The following is a 21,503-nucleotide window of genomic DNA, read 5'->3' as shown; positions in this document are numbered from 1 at the left end:
CCACTGTCCATCTACCACATCTTGCCCTGACTGCCCAGAGATAACTGGTGGCACCAAGAAAAGGCAGCTGCAGCCTGGGACTGGCTGCCTGCACGTTCTGCTGTGGGCTTTGGCGCCAGCTGAGGGTGTCTGAAAAATAACTGATTTCAATTTCATTTTATTTGTACTGCATCTTTCCTCAAGTCTCTGTGCTGTGACAAGGTAGGGAAGGCATGCAGCCATCAAGCCTTCTCAGGGACATTCAGGACACAGGGAAAGGCACACACATCTGTAAAAACTTTATTTCAAAATCTTTTTATTCAACTGTTATTCAGCAATATACAATACAGTTTATAAACAAATGTCTTACCTTGTTTCCAATCTTCATTTAAAAATAAATATTATTGACAGTGAATATTAATTATGGTAAGATGTACCTTTTTAATGTCTCCAAAAGAAATAATTTAATTAAAAAAAGAAAAAGGAAATCCAAAAAACCTAAACACAATAATCTACTAAAAATATTTCCTTTCTTAGGAAGGGTTTGACCCAACATCTTTACATATTGTCATAAAGATAACTGCTCAACAGTTCGTGCAAAATGAAGAGTCAGAGGAAAGGTTTAGAAAAGAAAAAATATTACATTAAAATAGAGAAATAATAAGTGCCATGCACAGAGCAGGGCTTTACACCATAGAGTCTGGAAACTAGATGCATTATTCTATGTGGTTTACTTTCTTGTGGCATCCCCAAAAATATGTTTTTCCCCCCATGTAGAATTTATCATGCTTCTTTCAGTCTCTTTCTGTCCATCTTTAAAACGGTAGGGATTTCTTTGTCAGGGGTTTTGTTTGTTATTAAATAGGTTCCTTTCTGTTTGGCTGAGGAGGAGTGGAGTGAGCAGTCCGTCAGTGGTTTACTAATAAATGTACAAGCTTATGCAGTAGTAACAGGGACATGTATAGGAGTGGGTCTGTAGCATAAATAGGTCCTGTACCTAGAAGAGAAAGAGACAAGGGAGAGAAGCAGATTTGATTTTTTATCTTTTCCAATATAGAAGATTAAATGCAAAAGAGAAATATAGGAAGATTCATTTTTATCACTTCAGTGCCAGGGGTCAGAAGCTTAATTTTAATAGTAAAACAGCATCCTCAAGCTATTCAACTCAAATAGCTTTTTCCTCCCCCTCCCAAATCTGACTCCACTTAGGTCATTTCATTATGTGTTACTAATGGTATGCCTAAACTTGGCTTCAGCCAAGTTACCAGCAATTGAGATTTCTATAAATACACCATAATCTGGTATATAGTTTCTTGAGAAATGACAGGTATCAACCACCCATTACTTTAAAGGGAAATGACAAATGCTGCGTCTGTACTTCTTGATTAACAGGACATGAACCCATTCCATTTGGAATGGGAACAGCAAGACCTTGACATCTTCTTTACCTTTTATAGGAAAGAGCAGAATTTTAAATTAAAAATGTGCTCAGGAGCTATAGAAAAACAGAGGTCAGGTGTGGAACACATCTGTTCCTGTCAGCCTGTCCCAAGGAGAGCGATGAGCTAACTCAGGGGGCAGGACACGCCCAGGCAGCTGCTCACAGCAAGCAGGGGCAGCCACTCCTGCTGCAGCTGCCAGGGCTTCCTGCCTCACACCCATGCACACCGTGATACTCACTCAGTTTTTCTATTTTCTAGCAATGTGTGCTGAAAAAATACAAAAAGGTGTTTGCTTTGTGCACTGCGGTGGGGCCCCTCTCTCTGGCACGGAGGGCTGAGCTGTGGGGCCAAGGTCTCTTGGCCAAGAGAGCAGACACACAGGCATGAGGCTCTGCTGTGCACCTCTGAAATGGCCATTGCTGTGCTGATGGCAAAGCAAGGGCAAGGGCAGAGGCAGAGGCAAACCATTCCCTGGAGCAGCCCCATTCCCTAGAACAGCCCCTTTCCCTGGAGCAGCCCCTTTCCCTGGAGCAGCCCCATTCCCTAGAACAGCCCCATTCCCTGGAGCAGCCCCGTTCCCTGGAGCAGCCCCATTCCCTGGAGCAGCCCCTGCCAGTGCTGCAGGCTAGGACACAGGTACCTGGTACTCCCTGTGCCTGGCTCAGCCCACACAGACAAGGCCAGGCTGGGCCACAGCAGCTGCCTGGCCCAAAAGTCCCTGGGGACACCTTCCTGAGCCATGGGAGGATCAGCATGTGCAGCTGTCACCAGCATGGGATGGATGTGATGGATGTGGGACAAAAGCAGGAGTCCAATGGGAATCTGCCCTGCAGAGGGGCACCTGTGGAGAGGCCTCCTCTCTGCTGAACACCCAACCTACAGGAGTGACCAGTGCCCAAAACACTGAGTGCCACCCAGACTGAGAGAGACACTTTGCAAAGCATGAAAAATTTAAAAATAAGTTTTCTGTATCTCTGAAAAAGTAATCAGGGCACTTCTGTTTAGGAAACTCACTTCAGGCATGGTAATGTGAATACTTTAGTCTTGGTCTCTAGGACATGTGAGTGTCTCCCAGCTGTGGCATGATCAAAGGAAATGCCTCAAAGAGTGCCTGAGCAAAGCACTGCTCTTGGGCTCGCTGCTCCAGCTGCCTCGTAATCTATACCCACCTCACCAGCAATGCTGGAGCACGATTACCCAGCATCAAAAACTGCACAGCAATGTGGTGTGCAATTGAGGAACTCAAAAAATGTCCCCACAGTGCTATCTCACAGACGCCCAGACTGTGTGGTGATTATTTCGTTATTAAGGTTTTAATTAAATCCCTGCATGCACAAACACGTGCTAAGGACTGCCTGCACAGTAACAGCAAGGTATTAAGATGAATACAGGATTTTTGTTTTGAAAGCTGAAAAATCATTAACAAACACAATTAACGCCAGCAGCTAAAGGAGTTAGTTGCAACTCATTGCAAAAAGACACTAGAAGTGTGTGCAGGGAAGTTCTCCCTTCTGGGACATGGCACAGCTGCAAGAAGGGCAGTCCAGGACAATCCCCATGTGCTGTCACTGTCCCCTGAGCCTGGGGATGGCAGGGGCAGCCCAGCAGCAGCCAACACTCCTGGCAGCTGCACACAGCTCAGTGGTGCCAAATTCATGCCAATTCAACACCTGCCCAGCACTGCAGGGAAGAGCTGGCCTTGGATATTTATGATGATCAAACCTGAGGGTGCTGAGAACCCATTCTTTCCCTGCTTTCAATGAACAGGGCTTGAGTCTGAGATGCTGCCAGTTGCTCAGACAGCAAGATGTGCTTTTGTGGAAACACTGAGAAACTCAACCTGGAGAAATGGGCTCTTGAAGCTCAAGTGTCCTTACTGCTATGGTGCTGAAGGGCTGCCAGGAACACCAGCTTAGGATCGTTGCTGCTTTGAAGGGAAAGCATTCACAACCTGTGTGCCTGCCTACCAAAATCATTTCTATGTTGGTTTTACCTTTATGTACTGGTTTTAGTTTAAATTTCAATGCAGAACTGTGAATTCAACAGTCTTTTCCTTCTGTAGAAACTACTGTTGTTTTAATCTATATTGTCCATCTTCTCTGACAGCAGAATGTGAGTTCAGACTCCGTTAACAAAATCTCAGCAGTTAAATGAAAACATATTTTAAAAAAAACTATTTGAAAGTGATTATTCTTACTGAACACTACATACAAGCTTCTTTTTTTCATACTGATTCAGTGCTGTTCTGCTCCAAGACTTTACACAGTGTTGGACACACAGAACGTCAGAATTCTCTTCCCTCTAAATATAAGCAGACAAGAAAAATAATTTCAACAACAAACTGAAGTTAGTGTCCTCAATTCTGCTGTTACTGCAGTAGTGGAAGTCTTGACTTTTAGTTAATAAATTGCTACATCTGTAGATCTAAACAAACAAAACGCGGGCTTGAGCATGAGGGTCTGGACACATGATTGACCCAGGTGTGAGAAGAGAGGGTTCTTATCCAGACACCCTAAATCAGGAGTTCACAGTTACTTGCAAACTACAGGCACTTGCAAGAAAACATTTCACTGATATTTTGAATATTCATTTGATGCACTGTTATTGCAAGCTTATTTATCACTATACAGACTTACAATTTTGCTTTTAAAATATTTATATGCTCATGGCCAAAAGGGAAAGTCTACCACCATGCAGAACAAGAACAAATTGTTCTCTTCATGTATGGTGAATTGCTCTCTGGCATCACTCCTCCTTCTTTGCAATTTATGACATAATAGTGTGTTACTGCAATTTTCTATGTAATATTTTTTTATGCCAGAATTAATCACAGTTTGACTTAAAAGAGTTCAATTGAAAATAAACATTAATTAACCAAGTGACTTGTGACACCCAGAAAAAATGGGAAGATTCTTTTACAAGCTATATTTAACCAATGGTCAAAACCCACAGTTTCCAGCAGTCACCTATTTTTCTTACTAGAAAGAATCTGAAAAATCCTTTGATGTCTCTTTCTGAGATGGTGGTAAAATGCAGTGGCCCATATAATAAAAAGCTGAAAGACATCAGTAGCCTATTTTCCTTGAAAGATGAGATAACACCTAAAATCTGACTGCCTATTGATGATGGAGCTGGGGCCCTGGTTGGCAGTGTCACAAGACACTTCTCTGCACTGCCTTTTATGCAGTGACCTGTTAGCCTTGGCCTATTTCCTTACTGAACAATGCCCAATTAAAGCCCTCAAAACTGGCATTTCATTAAGAGGTGACCATATAGATGGATCTGTTCTCTCAGTCCAGAAACTTTAGATTGTGCTTGATACATGTTCTTGTTCTGATATCTATGGAAAAAAAAAATGGAGCTTTACATGTGTTGCTAGTCAAGGATCATTACAAACAATACCCTCCTAGATAAAACAGATTCTCACTCACTGACACACATTTGGAGCACTTGCACTGAATTGAAGGGAATTTACCCAACTTCAGACCCAAGAGCTTCTTAGAAGTTTTTAATGGAAATTACTGAAGTCACTATACACTTACTGAACCAAAGAGATAATAAGCTACACCCCATTAGAACTATTCCACAGTTTGAGACAAGATCTTATAAAGTGTCTACACCCTTCCACTCTTAAGTACTTCCAGCACAATCCACACACACATTTTTGCTTTTTTTAAATCTTTTGTTTTGTACCTAATGCCTTAAAATTCCCACTGCTCCCCAGGAGCTATTTCTCCAGGATTCTGTGCAGAAGTGCATGCAGAGCCTGTGCTGATTTTAGCAGACCCTCCCAGCTCAAACCTGCCTGGAACAGGAGGTGGTGTTGTTCAAATAAATACTGGTACAACAGAAAAAAACCACTGAACTGTGATGTCCCCGTTGCTCCTGGCTTTCAGCTGGCTGTGGATCATCCTGCCCAGGCACAACCAGAAACAGCTCCTCAGCTGCCTTTTGGTGGAGCTAATTTCAGCAGCGGTGACTTCCCACATATTTATGAGCAACTGCATGGGCTCTGCTGGCCACTGAACCTGCCTAGAAGGCATGATGACAAAATTAGTTTTCTATCCACTACAGTTTTTATTTATGATTTGCTGAGTTTTGGAACAGCTTTCCGTAACTCATCTCAAGAAAATGCCTCACAGAAGTCAGCATATGTTTTTATTTCTACACAACCAAGCAGGTAGAAGCTTGTGATTCTGCTGTGCTCCTTCATCCATGACATCAAGGTTTTTAAGGTCAGGAGTAAATCTTCTGACACAGCCAGGTGAAACTAGCAGCATTGCCCTCCAGACCCTGCATGATAATGCCTACATTTCACTTCCTTATCCACACCAGAGCCTCAAACTCTCCAGGAAGCTGAAAGCAATTTTACTGGCCAGAAGACACTGACCAAGGTTTTGTAAAACTCTGTCATAATTTTAGGTCTTCTCAAATACACCTGAGTTTCACTGTTTCTACACATTCTCTCTCAAAATATCCACTGCAATACTGAGGTCTATGTTTTGAGGTGAACTGCCAAAATCCCACATTACAAGAGTTACTGAAAGCCTCCTGTCCTGGTTTTGAAAACTCAACAGGTTTTAATATTTCAAATAAGATTCCATTTGCATTTGGAGTATTTAGCAGACCTGAAAAGAGGAAACCAAATTACACTAATTTACTTGCCCACACCTGTATCTATTTATGTGCTGGGCTAAACTCACCTGAAAACAACGAGGTGAGGCAGAATTTAAGGCTTGATAACTACAGAAGCTGCATACAGGGCAGCACAGTACAAACTTCCTGAGTAGGTAGAAAAATAAATATGTGCATTTGAGGAAAAAGCCAATTCCTTGTAGCAGCCTGGTTCTTAATTTTGACTATTCTTGATGTGACAACTCAAAAAGTTCACCTAGGACAGGAGGCTGGTGTTTTAGTGGTTTGGCTTTTTAGACTTTAGTGTTTTAGCATGGGAGCAGTAAGGCTACAGATTACAAAACAAATAAATTGGTTGGAAATGAGAGAGAGGTGTAGTCATGCAAGGAAATGATGCAGAAATAAAAGTTTGGTTCTGATAAGAAGCTAAGAGAAGAAACATATTCCTTCTGCAGTATTGATTTTCTGAAGCACTGCAGTGCTCTGCTGGAATTCAATGTGTGAGTGCCTGTGGGACAGGACAGGCACAGGCACTGGGAGAGGAGTTGGGGGTGTGTTTCTTAAGGCACCTGCAAATACTGATGTGGATTTTGATCTAAACAGAGCTCATTTTAATTGAAACTCATTAAGGCCAAGTTTTCCTTAAAATGTTAGTGCTGACAATCCCTGCCAAACACACTCATGGTACACAGCCCAGCCAAGTGCTCTGTGATCCTCTCCAGAGGCTCTTCCCTCTCCTGGATCATAAGGACACCATTAGACACAAGGTAAAGGATTAAATGGACAATTGGTCTGACCCATTCCACAGCTGCTGCAGGTCTGCCCAGCACAACACTTTTGAATTAACAGCTATCACACACAGAGTTGTTGAACTAGTGGATTTGATGAATGCAGGGAAATGCATATCTGCTGTGGAGCAAGAAATACTCCTGTATTTACACACAAATACTTCTAGTGTTAGGTTCCTAGAGAAATATGCAGTTTTCATTGCCAACACACTGGCAAAAAACTATCTCCCACTAAAGTTACAAGAAATAGGGTAACACAATATGAGAAATATTTTCCCTCAATATCCCCACTTCCCTTCTGTGGTAGCCAAGAGTGAACAGAACAATCAGCACTCTTACCAAAGCCTCCCTCTGCTTCTTCAAACACTGCATGTGCCTGAGAACACCTCTGTGCTGGGGGCAGGCAGTGCCCACAGACAGCCCAGCAGAGCTGGGGGAGCCAGGCCCTTGGGGCTGCTCTTGGGATCTCTTCTACACTGGAGAGAGCCAAACAAACCATGCCAAATAGCCACTCGGGAGAAATTAAAGAGTAACTTCAAGACAACACCAGGAGTCATTTATAACAAGCTCCAAAAGGAAACACTGCTCTGGATGGTGTCAATGGAGAACAGAAATGCATCCTGAATGCTAAAAATGAAATAATTAATTATATAGAAATTATACAGTTCACTTTCTATTGGTTTGCATTTAAATAAGCCAGTAACTTTCCTCTTTTAAGACCTGCAGCTGCTCTCTACTTTGTATTACCCTCACATAAACAGATTTCTGCTTTGGTATCGGTGGGGTCATCCCTCCTTGCCAAACATCTTATTAAGACACTCAAAGCATGCAACTATGAATTTGTTTTAATTTCCAGAATTTTCTGCAGTTCCGTGATCTAAAATTAACTTAATAAAACCAAGAACCATTAATTCACTCCCTGAAAGTTGAATAACGAGAGAAACAAAATTCTTTGTAATGAAATTTGGTGGAAAATTAATTCTAAGCTAAAAGAAAGAAAACTAAGTAACTGCATGAGTGGTAGTTCAGGTGGTAAATAAGCAGGCAGTCCTACACTTCCTTCTTCTGTACTATTATGTGAGCAATTCCAGAGCATATCCATATACATAAGTGGCAAAAGCACAACTCAAACTGCCCAGAGCACAAGACAATGAAAAATTCTGGGAGCTGGTTTCAGGTACTGAGCTTTGAAGCAAGTTTGGGGCACATTCTCAGGTTTTGCATTATAAATAGGAGGAATAAAAGGTCATATTGAAGAAAAGCAGGCAAGCTAGATATGGTCACACAATTCCATAGGAACTTTATGAAAAGACTAACAATGAGTCCCACTGGACTGAACCACAGATTTCACATTCTGTTAATTGGTACAAGTTGTAAATATTTGCAAACCAGAAATAAAGACGATGACACTGTGGTTCTCACTTCACTCTTTTTAGAGTATTTTTGACTTGATCAGGATTAGGAACAAGCTGTCAATGTAGTTGTAATTATCACTCCAATCAGAATTACTAAACTTAAGCAGATGCGAGTGCAGATTAAGGTTTTTGGTTGGTTTTTTTTTTTTTTGGGTTTTTTTTTTTTTAAATAACCCTATCCTGTCCATACTTAAAAAACAGAGCTAAGTGCATTAGCAGAACGCATGATGACACATGAAAAATGGCTGTACTGAAAGCATGTCCCTGGAAAAAAAGCAGAGCCTGTGATTTCAATAAAGAAGGAATCAACTTTTTGCTGTAAACAAACAGTGGCATTTTGGGACTGACCCACAAATACAGAGACCCTCCAAATTTCCAGTAATTTCCAATGACTGGTATTTGCTAGGTGTTAGTTTAACTAAAGACTCTGCTGTGCCCTAGGTGTAAGGGGTGCCAAGCTTTGCAGAATAAGGCAGCAGAATAAGGGGTTATTTGACAAAACTGTGGACATGGGACATTCCTCAATACCCTCTGCACATGTGAAGTCTCCAGCTCCTCAGCGTGAGAGGGATTCAGATTAGCAGGCCAATTAAAAAATTATAAATCAGTAAACTATTTTAATTATTTGAGTTTGATGAGTTTTACCCATAGAATCACAGAATTGGAAAAGAGCTTTAAGATCATCAAGCCCAGCCATGAGCTCAGCACCACCACGCTGTGTGCTACTAACCCACGTGCTCAGGTGATGCATTGCCATGTCTCCTGAACACCTCCAGCAGCATGGTAACAAAACAGGAACAGGAGACAATGCCCATGACAGAGCTCCCTGTGCTCTGCCTGCTTTGGAAGTCAGAGCCTCTCCCTGCTCACACAGGGATGCCCTGCTCCTGATGCCTCAGGTTTAGCTTTTATATTTTTCAGATTCTCTGCTGCTTTAGTGTGTGGGTCTGGGCTTCACATTAGGGGATGGTGACTCTCTGCACAGAGTAGGGAGTCAAAATAATACCTTATCCAGCTGGGGTCCAAAGAAAAATGATCCAAAACTCAAGCACAAGAGCATAAACAATGGTAGACTAAAGAGAGAAAACAAGGATTGGACTTCATAAGCTAAAGCTGTAATTGGACAATTAGCCCCAATACACTAATAGACCAAAACTTATCCAAGTGAGAGACCCTGTGATCAGTCATCCATTTTTGTAGCCATTTTGGGTTGTGCTGCCCAGGTAGATCTATTGAGACCTCTTAATAAATACCTACTTTAGCTCTGTCTAGTCTCTGTTCCAGGTCAGCCTTCACAAGGCATCACTCCCAGCCAGGGGCAGGGTGGAGCAGCTGCTGTGGGGAGTGCTTGGGCTCCTTTGTGAGCACAGCTCCCTCCTCCAGCCCGGCACAACCTCGAGCTGGCTCACACAGACCCCTCTGCTGAGCACGGCTGCTGCTCTGCCAAACTGCTCTTCTTTCCAGCTAATAAAATTGCCTCCCAGCTGATAACAGCCTAGCAATATAAAGTGCTTGGTTGTTAGCTGCTGTTGTGACAAATAATACCATTCTGCTGACAACCCCATTTTTACCAATACAAACCTACTTGAACTGTTTATTATTGACATATGGGACTGCTCCACCATTATCTAATTTTAAAAAACACATAGTAAACAGCAATAGTGAGCCTGACAGCATTCTTACTGCTTTAGCAAAGCTAAATCAAAATCCAAAGCTACCTCCTTTTATTGCCAGCACAGTCCTGTCAGGCTCTCTTAAGTAAAAAAGAAACACCTACGCAGGACTACTGCGAGATTCATTTCTTGGTAGAGGCTACTCTGTGTTTGCTTTCCAACTACAGCCCACACTACTAAAAGCCTTCTCAAAACCAGTACCAGTAAGGCTGTCTGGGCATTTCTAAGCTTTAAACTGTCAGGGACCTATATAAATCGACAGCACAGTTCAAGCATTAGTTTACACATCAGTAAAACTGCACCAGTGTAGCAGAGGTGGGGAGTGAGAAACAATTACTGCCTCTCGTAAAAGATACAAAGTTAGCTGGTGCTGCAAACTAAGACTCCGTTTTGCAAAGTATCTATTGAAACAATGTATAAAGAACTAGCACTATATATGTATGCCTGCCCCAAATGCTGTTTGCTCGTGCAAAAACACATGTGGGTGCACTAAGCCATTCTTCATATAAATTTCTAATTCTCACTCACTAATGAACCAATCTTATACAGAAATCTAGACCAGTGTTAGATATAGCTTCAACATTCACTAAAAAGACCTGTAATACTCCCTTCATTGTGTTTAGCAATATTTTTAGAAGATTTTTTCATCTTTAACTTAAAGATTTCAAAGAAACTCAAATAATATTCGGATTTCTTCAAGGGCACGGAACAGGCTGGAGTAGAATACGTTAGTACGGTTTTGTCTGTCCTCTGGGGAACAAGCAAGAACTGCTGAAAGGAGGTTACTCAAATAAATTGCATTTCCACAGTACAAAAACACCCAGGCACAGCTCGTTTCTGCCCTAGATAATGAGGTGACACAGTACAGCAGTTAGTGCTTTTGTCCAGTTCGAGAATTAATCCACATTACACAGACACAAAAGAAGATATTTGACCTCACTTGTCCCCAAAGCAGTCTAATTTGCCTAGATATTAAAGTGCTAGTGATGTGTATTTAATGAGAATTCTTTTTGCATGTTTATTATCCAGTGACATTTAGGAGGTCAGCCTGATAATTCAGTTATGGCCTCTGTCTTGCTACTTTATTTAATGTAAAGGAAAATGTGACATGACCCAGGTTGCATTTAACTACAAGTAACATCAGAATTGAGCTCATACATGGTCTCATAAAAAGCACGGGGAAGTGGAGTAGACCCAGACACTACTGAGTGGGAAAGGCAGGGAGCCTGAGCTGAAGAGCATCACAGACTTTCCTTTCTTGCTATTTCATGTAATGTTCATCTATCAAACATAAACGAGCTCCACAGGCTGTGTCTCAAACTAGCAGAGAGTCATTAAAGCTCTGACAAAGCCAGAAGAGCCCTGAACTCAAACCCTTACCCCAAAGTTAGTCCCAACCCAAGCACAGCCCCTCAAACAGAGTCCCCCTGAGCAGCCACAGCTCTGCACACAATAAAACACTGCTCTCCCTCCTCTGCTGTCTCTGGGCTGCACAGACTCTTGCTTGCTCGAGCACTACAGAGATCTGAGTCTCCACGTGGCCTCCTGCCCCCAGGTGGGCTGGCAGTGCCTGCCCTGCCCTGCCGAGCTCCACGGGCACGGGGGCTGCAGGGCTGGCACCTGCTGCTCCATCTGGGCCAAGCAGCCCAGGAGAGAGCTCCTCCTGCCTCAGACATGAAAGGCTTGGAGCAGGGCAGGGACAGGCATGGAGTGAAGATTTATGTTCTTCCTTGACATGACCACTTCATCAGTGCATAACACATGAGCCTGTGTTCCTCCTAGAGCTTCTTATTTCACACTCCCATCTTTGTTTATTTTATTTAAAGCTTTCACTTCTGAGCTTTGAGGCTAGAGATCAAACAAATAAAAGGGAATTTGAAGCTGCAATGTCTGATCTGCATTCTGCTCAGAAGTTAAACTAAAAATTGCCCCCAAGCCAATACACAGGGACTCATTTTGGAGACCATTTGGTGGGATATAATACAGTCAATTTCCCTCCCAGGAGGTCAGGATGAAGATCCTTGTTTATTACTGCACCATCAGATGACAAAGTTAGTCTCACGACTAAGGCACTGGACTTAAATTTAGAAGATCTGAAATTAAGTTTTCATATTTAATTTCACAGCTGTCACACGACTCAACAAAGTCAGTTATTGTTCTTGTGTCATTTATCTGTCTCAAACACTTGGACTACAAACAGAGATACCGTGTGTTTCACTCAGTGATGCTCCTGCATCCCCCCTACTCTACCCAGTAAAAACCAGGAGCACTTCCAAACACTGACAACTGTGCACATTTTCACATGCTCACCCCCATTTTTCTCCTACAGTGTAAGATTCCATCTGTGTACAAGCATTTTAACTAAAAGCTCAATATTGTTTCATTTAGAACCACATGGATGCCTGCTTCTCTGATAGTGTTAAAAATGGTCTTGCCAGCAGATCTTTGTCTCCTCACAGCCCAAATCCCATTTTCTAGGCTTCCATGAGACCACAACACCAGGTTTTTACATGGTTGGTTAAACATCACAGAAAAAAATCTGTTTAAGTATCTAATATTTGTGGCATATTGGTGAATTTGTCAGTTATACTGGATCTATTGCCTTATATACCATAATGCTGACACAGATTTCAGGCAAATACCATTTCAGATGATGTTCAAAACAATGGATTTTCTATTTATACCCAGATGTCAGATGAGACTCTCTGCTCTTTAAATAATCTCAGTAACAGACACATTTATCCTAATAAATTCATGTTTCAGTTCACTTAGAAGATGTAAAGAATCACACTTTTCCATGGTGCGTGACTGGGGCAGCAGCTGAAGTCAACAAGAGCCCTGCAGGCACATCCCAATGTAGCATTTGATCTATAATCATGTTTATTGGAATCCAAGTACATAGAGACCCTCTCTACTACACTGAAAGTATTGGGAAGATTTCCATTGCAAGGAAAATAGGATTAGAGGCTAATTCATGCAGGACACTGTAGCTAGTGCCACGCCATCAGCTCTCAGGCAGAGCTCTCCAGTGCCTTAAATGAGGATGTTTCTTAATTGCTGATAGCAAATCCATTGTTCAACCACATTTCTGCTTTTGTACAGAGGAAATATCCCTGTGTACAATGAAAAGACTTAGAAATGCTAAATACTGGAAATGTATCAGACTATTCAATTATTACACACAGATTTGGTGCAAGTACTTATCTGTATGTGTTATGGAGCTCAAAAATAGGATAATGAGGCATACATATAATAATATGTATTATGCTGCTATGCAGATATAACTCATACAGCAACACAAAGTTAGGTCCTGCAGTCTTAAACACCTCGTGAACAAAGATTTAGTTGGATTTGTTGGCCCTACTGGGTGGATAACTAGTTACAACACTGCCTCACGGGGGTGGACTTGAAACAGGGCTTCTGGTTCCCAGAAGTAAATAAAGGGAAAATCCCCATTTCCTATGCAAATGCAACTGCATACTTTATGGAGAACAATAATTACTGTACCTAATGGTAGCTCTAAAAAACACCACTTTAACATACAAATGGGAAACTCAGAAGATCTAAGATGTCACTTTCTTTTAGGACATTATGAAGAAAGTTTCGTGCTTATCCAACCTGAGGGGCAGCACTGGAGACCCCAGTCTTCCCTTTCCTCACAAAAACAGGTGATATTCCTGCCAGCCCTCATCACAATGACTGCCATGTTATTATTTTATCCAGGTCTCTATTCAGGCCTAGGGAAGACTTCTTGCCTCTAGACCAAGCTGTCTCTATGCTTCAGACCAAATCCTGGCCCAGACAGTCTTTCTAAAGTACTCAGGAGATGGGGACTGGGACAGCAGCAATCTGCTTCACAGAAGCAACCAGACATCTTGTGGTAACAAGACTCTGATCCAAAAAGTACCTGAATCAGGAATTTTTGAGGGTCAAATCCCTCAGCTGCAAATCGCCTAAGCCATGCTGTGATTGATGTTCTATTGATTCACAATTACAGGCAGCTCCAAACTACCATAGGTACAGAAATTACAGCAAACCAGGGAGAAGCCTGTTATTCAGAGAGATCTTGATTCAAGCAGAGTGAAAAGGCATTATTTCTACAAGAGGACCATACCAAAACACAGGATTAATTACCTTCCTCTTATAGGGACAAAAGCAGGTGCTGGTTTACACCTTTTTCAGTCAGTACAGGAGCAGGAACAGTCTGACTTGGCTTTCTCCAGCACTGGAGCTGCCACAGAGTGGCACTGTTCACAGAGACCAGCGTGCCCAGCAGGGAGCTCACAGCACCAGATTTTTGTTTGGCCAGTTTTGTAGCCCTCAGCATCAGTCTCCACCTGGACACCCCCACTAGATGTTTTTCTGTATCCTGCTACCTTTTTCACTGATTTAAATCAATCCATTACCTCCACTGCCGGCCACAACACCACCAGTTTATTTTCAGATTTTAATGCAGCCTAGAAGTGATGCAGAAGTGCCATATCCCAAACCACAGACGTAAAAAATCGGGACAGACAGCAGTTTAGCTGATCTGGGCAGGAGGTCTTGCCCTAACAGGCATATGTGACATGCTGTCTTGGCAGCACGCGCTCGCATCCATCTGTTGACGTGGAACTGAGCCCGCTGCACTTCCACCGTCCTGGTTTCAGCTCACATGCACCACATAAGCTCTGGGCTCAGCAGGCAGGGTGCACAGTGCAAAGTCCTAAAGCCAGCCTCTACTGTCAGCATGGAAAACACTGCAGGAATTCTCACAGAGTGGAGAGGAAACATGAGAACAAGCCCCAGCCCTGGGGTCCTGAACAATAGATCGTGAGCGTAACAGTGTCTGGTTTAATTTCTTGGGGTCAGTGGGTTCAGCAAAAGCAAAATGAACTTCTTTAAATGCCCACAAGCACCTGTAGTTAGATCTCAGGAATTATCACCTTATCTACCACTAGACAGCAATGAACAACCACCTCAGTCTTGGGAATGATAAGGAGCAAAATCTTTCACATGTATTTCTACAGAAGAAAGGAACTAAATTATTCAGAAAACAGGAAAAGGTAGTAGCCAGGTAAAACTTTTACAGCACCTGTAAAGCGCCAGCAGGTGACAGTGACCCATATAGGAATGATTTCCATTACTGTGAGCCAAAACCTGCAACTGCTTGCCCAGAAAGTGTGAAGAGGTATCAGGAAGAAGTGTGAACTTCCCTGCGTGAAGATTATGAATCTGCGTCAGAAGAGACTCAGCAGAGAGGGGAGCTCAGGGCCTTCCCGGCACAGTTAGTGCATACAATTGTTTCCCTTTTCCACAGATAACTTGGCAGGGACATTTGCTCAACATTAGCTAAGTGACAGTGGCTGAGGGGAGAGCTGAAGCCCAGCCACAGCAGCACCACACCTCTGAAGCTTGAAACACTTTTGCAATGCAGATTTAAGACTATGTTCTTCGTCCCAGACATGCCTGTCATTGGATAAATAAAGGTTTGTAACTGCCTTCTCTGGCAAACCACAATATGGTAATGTGGCATTAATAACTTAATACAGTATTAACTGATAGACAATCAGTATTAGCATGATGTTTACATTTGGAAAACGTTATAGAGCACTGTATTTCCAATTCTTATCCTGCCATTAATTCAGATGTGGAGCTCATTACACAGCAATTGACATTTCCCTTCTGAATCTGCATCCTGCTCTGTACAGGCCTCGCATCTGCTTGGGACAACCAGCCCTGTAAGCCACTCACTGATCTAAATTCTCTGCAAAGCTAAATTCTCTGCAGAACATCCACGGTGTTTTGCTCACTGGAGCCTGCAGCTACTGTTTCAAACACTGCACCCGAAAAGCTGCAAGGGGGTTCTGACCGTGGGGCCTCCCACTGCTCCTACCAAAGGGATGCAGGTCCCAGCCGTGTACTCGGACCCATGTTCCCAGCCTGAGTTCACTGCTGTCCGGGGGCAAGGCACAGCCCCGGCCTTTGGGACAACCTAAGAGCACTGTGCCAACAGCCCCGGCCGCGATCGCTCAGTTTCAGCGCCGCACAGAGTCCCGCACGGCAGCGGGGTCACAGCGCCCGACCCGCGAGCGAGTGGCCGCGCCGGGGCTGCCTGCCTGCGGGCACCGGGGTCCCTCCCGCGCCCGCCCTACCTGACCCGTGCTGCTGGCGGAGGATGGCGGCCTGCCCGGGGGCGGCGGCGTGGGGCGGGCGGCGGGGCCGTGGCGGCGCGGGGCCGCCCCGCTCTGGATGTGCGACACCGCCTCGGCCGCCTGCACGTCGGGCGGGGCGAAGCGGGACAGGACGCGCAGCAGCGCCTGAGCCTTGTGCTCCTGCGTCTCGTCGTCGCTGTAGTCCGACACGCGGCACTGGTAGACGCCCTCGTCCTGCCGCCGCACGCCCGACAGGCGCAGCCGGTGCGAGATGTCGTTGCCCTGGACGCGGACCGTCTGCAAGAGAGCGCACGGCCTGAGCGCGGCCTGAGCGCGGCCTGAGCGCGGCCTGCCCCGCCGGGCCCTGCCGGCCCCAGCGCCGTGCCCGCCGCTGCCGGGGCACGGAGCGGGGCTGGACCCCCCGCAGCAGCGGGCAGAGCCCAGCGCCTCGCTGCTGGAGCCCCACCTCGCGGGCGCTGCCCACAACCAGCCCCTGTCCCCATCGCTCCCGCGCCACCTCCCAGCTGTCACCGCCAGCGCTCTGCCACCAGCCCCGCGGGGGTCTCTCGCCCCAGCCCTCACGAAGCGCCCCGAACCCCCCGGGGAAAGCGCAGCCCCCGGGGTCGCCCCCCGCCCGGCAGGTCGCAGGGTGCCCTCTCCGGGCCCGAGGAGCTGCCCCGCGTCCCCAGCACCGCGGACAGGGACAGCGGCACCCGGGCCGCATCCAAGGCAAAGGGAGGTGTTTCCTGCGGGACAGCCCGAGAAGGGGTCGCCTCAGGAGACTGGGGGTTGCAGAAGGCTGGGGAAAAAAGGCAAGATTCTCTTCTGTTTTGGCCCACAGTCCTTTTCCAACGTGGCTAAGGAAGGGCTGTAAGGCAAGCGCCACCTCCTCTGGATTTGCGAGGAATGAGACGTGACTGCAAAAGCAGCAACAGATGGTAACAGCGTCTTGAGCCCCGGCGCACCGAGGAGGGGAGACGTGCCACCCTCCTGCCGTGCTGCAGGAGCGCGGCTGCCGGTGCGCCCAGCTGCATTCGTGTGTCAGGAAATGAGGGGGCATGCAGTGAATCCCACTGCGTGGGAGGAGGGATGTGCACCCATCTCGAGCTGCACTTACGCTGATTTTGGTTGCATCCTTATTTGCTACCTAAAAGAACAGGGAAAAAAAGGGCAATTAGACTCAGCGCTGCCAGCACATCAACAGGATGCTCATATTCCCACCCCGGTGGAAGGACAGGACATGGATAAATGCAACTTTCTCAGCCTGCCATTCACACAGCCTGTGTGGCTCAGGATAGTTCCCCAGGGGATGGGGAAGGCAGCAAACCAGTGCTCAGCCGGGGGGGACTGTTTGGGTAAACTTCCCGTGCTGCCCCACAGAAGCGCTGCCTTCCCCAAGGGTGTGAACAGCAGCCAAAGAAATGCTTGTTGCATGCTCTGCTGCTCACAGTCACTGACAAACACTGGGGAAGACGCTTCACCAGCAGCACAGCAGGGAAGGGCTCGGGCAAGCTGGATCCTGCATGGCTCAGGGCAGAGCTTCAGTCCTGAAACACCCTGGGAGCAGGTATCACAGCAGCACATTTCATATTTGGTTATGTTTTTGTCTCCAGCCAACCACTGTAAACCTAAGTGATGCCTCAGACCTCACTGATACGCCTCTCAGGGAGACGGTCATCATTCTCCAGGCTTGCTCTGTCATCATTTATTGTAAAAGCAGCTCACAGTTTTTATATAAGGTTAAAGAAGACATTTAAATCCAAGCGATTTATTTCCCAGTCTGACAACTGACTTACACTTTCCCCAGCTAGGCGGCATCGCATTAGCTCAGTGTCTATATGCTTTGCATCTCTATTTGAGCTCTGCAGGAAAACAAGCGTGCCACAGAGAGGGGAGCTGGCACAGGCACAGAGGCTGCCGCGGGCCACCCTGCTGGCACAGAGGACAGGGGCTGGGGAGGATGACATGTCCTGCACAGTAGGGCAGCACAGCCTCCAAGTCCTGCTTTACCCCACTCCTTCCACAGCCCTGTTTGGCACCTGCAAGTTGTCTTTGCTCTGGTGGGGAGGGGTGTAGAATGAACTGGCTTATGCTGGGGAAATGCAGATGAAAAATTTCAACTAAAGTCTACCCTCAGACCAAGTGGCTTCCTAGGGGGAGGGCAAAAGGCACGAAAGATTTAATTGCTTCATGCATTTTAATTGCTACATCTGACTGAAAACATCTTGCTGAGCTTCAGATATGGACACAAGTGTAGATGTGGACAAGTAGCTGTGCCTTTGTAGGTGCAGACTGATGCCACATTAATATACCAACGGAGAGGTGTATCCCTCTTGCCTTTCTCTGCACTATCAGTGAGCAGAAGCTCTCCCACCTTTAACAGTAATTCCAGCTCACTCCACAGAAGCACTGGTTTTGCCTTGTCCACACTTCATACAACAGCTTTTCTTGGGACCCCATTGCTGATTTTGCAGTGGAACATGTAACATTTTCTGTTTACAGTCCTTAAAGCACTGATGTTCTTTCCTGACATGAAGTCCCTCATGGTGCATGCCCTGTACTCCTGCATTCCTCAGAGGGCCTGAGCACACTGGTGCTTCCTACTTGCATCTGGCACTGGGCAGAGGAAGCACTCTGGGAATGCTGAGTTTATTCTGATCACTGCCTAAGCATGTTGCATTAGATGAAGAGATATATCTCCATAGCAATGTATTACCTTGCTCCTGCTGCCGGGGACACTGATGGCTAATTCGTGTGCAAGTTCTCTGGCTGGTTCTTTAAGGTACCACCACTGGATTTCCAAGGAGTAAGAGGTGGATCCGCTGGCTCGGAAAGCACAAGGCATCTCAATATCATCTCCCTCCCTAACAGTCACATCTTTGGGAACTTCAGTAAAGGTAGCTGGGAGGGGAAGATAGAGTTACAAGGGCTGGTTAACGAGAGAGATTAAAAGGCAAGATCAGTCCTTTTCAGTCCAACGTGAGCTGCTTCGGCTCAAGAGCTAAGCGCTGACCGCGACACAGGTTTCCTGGAGCCCAGGGACCACAGGGTAGGCTGAGCATCCAGGACTGTGCACCAGCGGCAGGGCCGGGCCGGCCCCTGTCACCCTGCAGCCGCGGCTTCAGTGGAAAGTTTGAAGAGGACTTAACCCCCCCCTGGTCCTGCTAAGAAAGCCCTCGGCTCGATACAGGCCAGCGGTGTCCCGCTGTCCCCTCCCGCCGAGCGGCGCGGGGACTGTCCCGGGCTGCGCGCCCGCCGCGCCCGCTCCGTTCCGCTGCGCGCTGCCGGCAGCTGCGGCCCAACAGTGCCACCTTGTTCTGCCGGAGCTGCCCGGGCTGCTCCCTGCCCCCAGCCCCGCTGGAGCACGCCGGGGAGGCCGGGCCGGGAGCAGCGGGGCGGCTGCAGCTCGGTGCGGACCCGCAGCCCCGACGGCCCCGCAGCCTCCCGCCAGCGAGTTGTGCCCGGAGCGGCGCATCGCCGCGGGAGGAGGCCGGAGTTCCCTACTCACCGGTGACAATGAACAGCAGAGGAGCGTTGAACATCAGGTAACAAAGGGTGCAGAACAGCCCCCGACTTTCCATCGCATCTATGTGGGCTGCGGGCGGGGACCTGGCTGGGGGCGCAGCCGGGCACGCCTCAATCCATCGCACACAGCGGGCCGGGGCAGGGCTCCTTCCTTCCCAAAAAGCCAAAGCCTCCCGGCTAACCTCGGTTTGCGGAGAAGCAAATATAAAATCCACAGCCGGCTGCTCAAACTCGCTCGCAGGTGGAAGCGACGTTTCTGGGAATGCAGCAATAAAATCGCGTCCCGCTCCTTCTCTCCACCGCGGGCGGGATTCACCTGCCCTGCGCTGCGTGGGGGCTCCCGCAGCCCGAGAGCGAGGAGGCGACGCCGGGCGCCTCCCCGAGCCCCATCCCACGGAGCGCTCCGCGCCCGGAGCTCGCCGCGAGGTCCAGCGAGGCGGCGGCGGCGGCGGCGGGGACCAGCCTCCCCTCCCTGCTCCCGGCGCCGCCCCGGGGACCCGCGGAGCCGCGGCTGCCGCTGGAAGCACCTGCGGAGCGGCAGCGAAGCCGCTGCTGCTCGCGGCAGCCCCATCCCCGCCCCGGGCTCCTCCTGGGCTGCGTGCCCGCGGCGGATCGCTCGGCTGCTGCCCGGCTTCCGAGCTCGCTGCGTTTGTTACTTGTTAAAATACATTAAGGAAAAAAGAAACACCAAAAAAACCCCCCCAAAACCCTACTCCTATTGATTTATAAAATAGCATCATAACAAGAAAACGTTTCCATGGATCAGCTGTTTCTCAGGCTAATATCCCAATTAAAAAAATAGAAGCATGAAAAGTCATCAGTAAAGTTATTACAGTAAGTATAAATCGTAAGCAGAATTTGATTTTTGCAGTAACTAATGTGAAGGAGCTGTATTTTAATAAATTTTAGGTGTATTTCTACAATATTTGCCCTTCCCCCCCACCCCCCCAGAAATTCCATTAAAAGTCACCATTTTCTCCAGCTACAACTTTATTTAATCACTGTGGTGGCCTGGGACGTGTGTTTTAAGAGCTACAGAAAATTTCCTTTATATTTTTAATGGTTTCATTCTATACCATAAAAAAGATGTGTGATGTGTTAGCTGGATACATGAAGATTTCTATGGAACAAAATATTTGGGAACATTCTCTTTTTGAATAACTAAATCAGACCAGCTTTGATCTAGTCTCTATCTCCCCAGCTACCTCCCTGTCCCATCAGGAAAATCTCTGGTGGAGGTTGGACCCTGCCAGCTGCTGGCTCCCTGCTAGGAAAACCCACCTTTGCAAGGTTTCCATCAGGAGGTTCCAGTAAAATTCACACAGTCCTGAAGAATACCCAAACTGCATCAAATCAATATTTCTTGCTGGAAATTTTTTTCTTCAGAGGATTTTCAGCCATTCCTACTGATCTTACCGTGACTTCAATCCTATGACAGTCCTCTGGCAGGTCTATGACAATTTGCCTGAAGAGCAACTTGCCTTTCTCCAGATTGGTTACTGGGAGCCTAAATCCTGCCCCAGGCAGGGCCCAGTTCCCCAGGCAGGTGGAGTTAGCCCCTGCCAGTCATAAAAACTTATTGTAATAACTAGTAAACACCATTTAATTAAATAGTGTTATAATTGCTGACGCTCTGCTTTTTCACCCAAAAGCTCAGCTGCTTCATGCAGCATTATTCCTTTTTCACATGTGGCCTCGGGCTGCAGGGGTTTATTGTCACTGTGCCAGAGTCCCCATGCAGTGCTCCACCCACCAGGACACGAAGAAGGCAGGGAAAGGCCATCAGGACAGACACACCTGAGGAAGTAAACCCAGCAGCCACGCTGCTCAGCAGCACAAGTCTCCCAGTCACATCCCAGGAAAGGGTTAAGTTGGTCTTCTGCTAGAGAGGCAATTCCAAAACTTTGTGCCC

General features: G+C 46.6%; 1 protein-coding gene across 4 annotated transcripts in view; it reads right to left on the bottom strand.

Annotated features, from left to right (window-relative positions):
* Positions 1-298: 298 nt before the first annotated feature.
* Positions 299-21,503, bottom strand: part of VSTM2B (V-set and transmembrane domain containing 2B) — a 227,015-nt gene continuing 205,810 nt past the window's right edge. For 3 of the 4 annotated variants that reach the window (XM_039721319.1, XM_039721322.1, XM_039721321.1), the window contains 4 exons: positions 18,783-18,967; positions 17,184-17,213; positions 16,067-16,363; positions 299-976 (listed from right to left, as the gene is read on the bottom strand). In XM_039721319.1, coding sequence (XP_039577253.1) covers positions 899-976; positions 16,067-16,363; positions 17,184-17,213; positions 18,783-18,911 — 534 coding nt within the window. In that variant the 5' untranslated portion in view covers positions 18,912-18,967 and the 3' untranslated portion in view covers positions 299-898. Of the gene's footprint in view, positions 977-16,066; positions 16,364-17,183; positions 17,214-18,782; positions 18,968-19,574; positions 20,056-21,503 lie in introns of those variants that run through there. The other variant, XM_039721318.1, reaches the window with a different exon arrangement.

Source organism: Passer montanus, unplaced genomic scaffold, assembly GCF_014805655.1.
Source record: "Passer montanus isolate IOZ18808 unplaced genomic scaffold, ASM1480565v1 scaffold45, whole genome shotgun sequence".
Classification (NCBI taxonomy): Eukaryota; Metazoa; Chordata; class Aves; order Passeriformes; family Passeridae; genus Passer; species Passer montanus.
The sequence above is the reverse complement of the archived record's forward strand: the minus strand, read 5'-3'. Positions and strand labels throughout refer to the sequence as shown.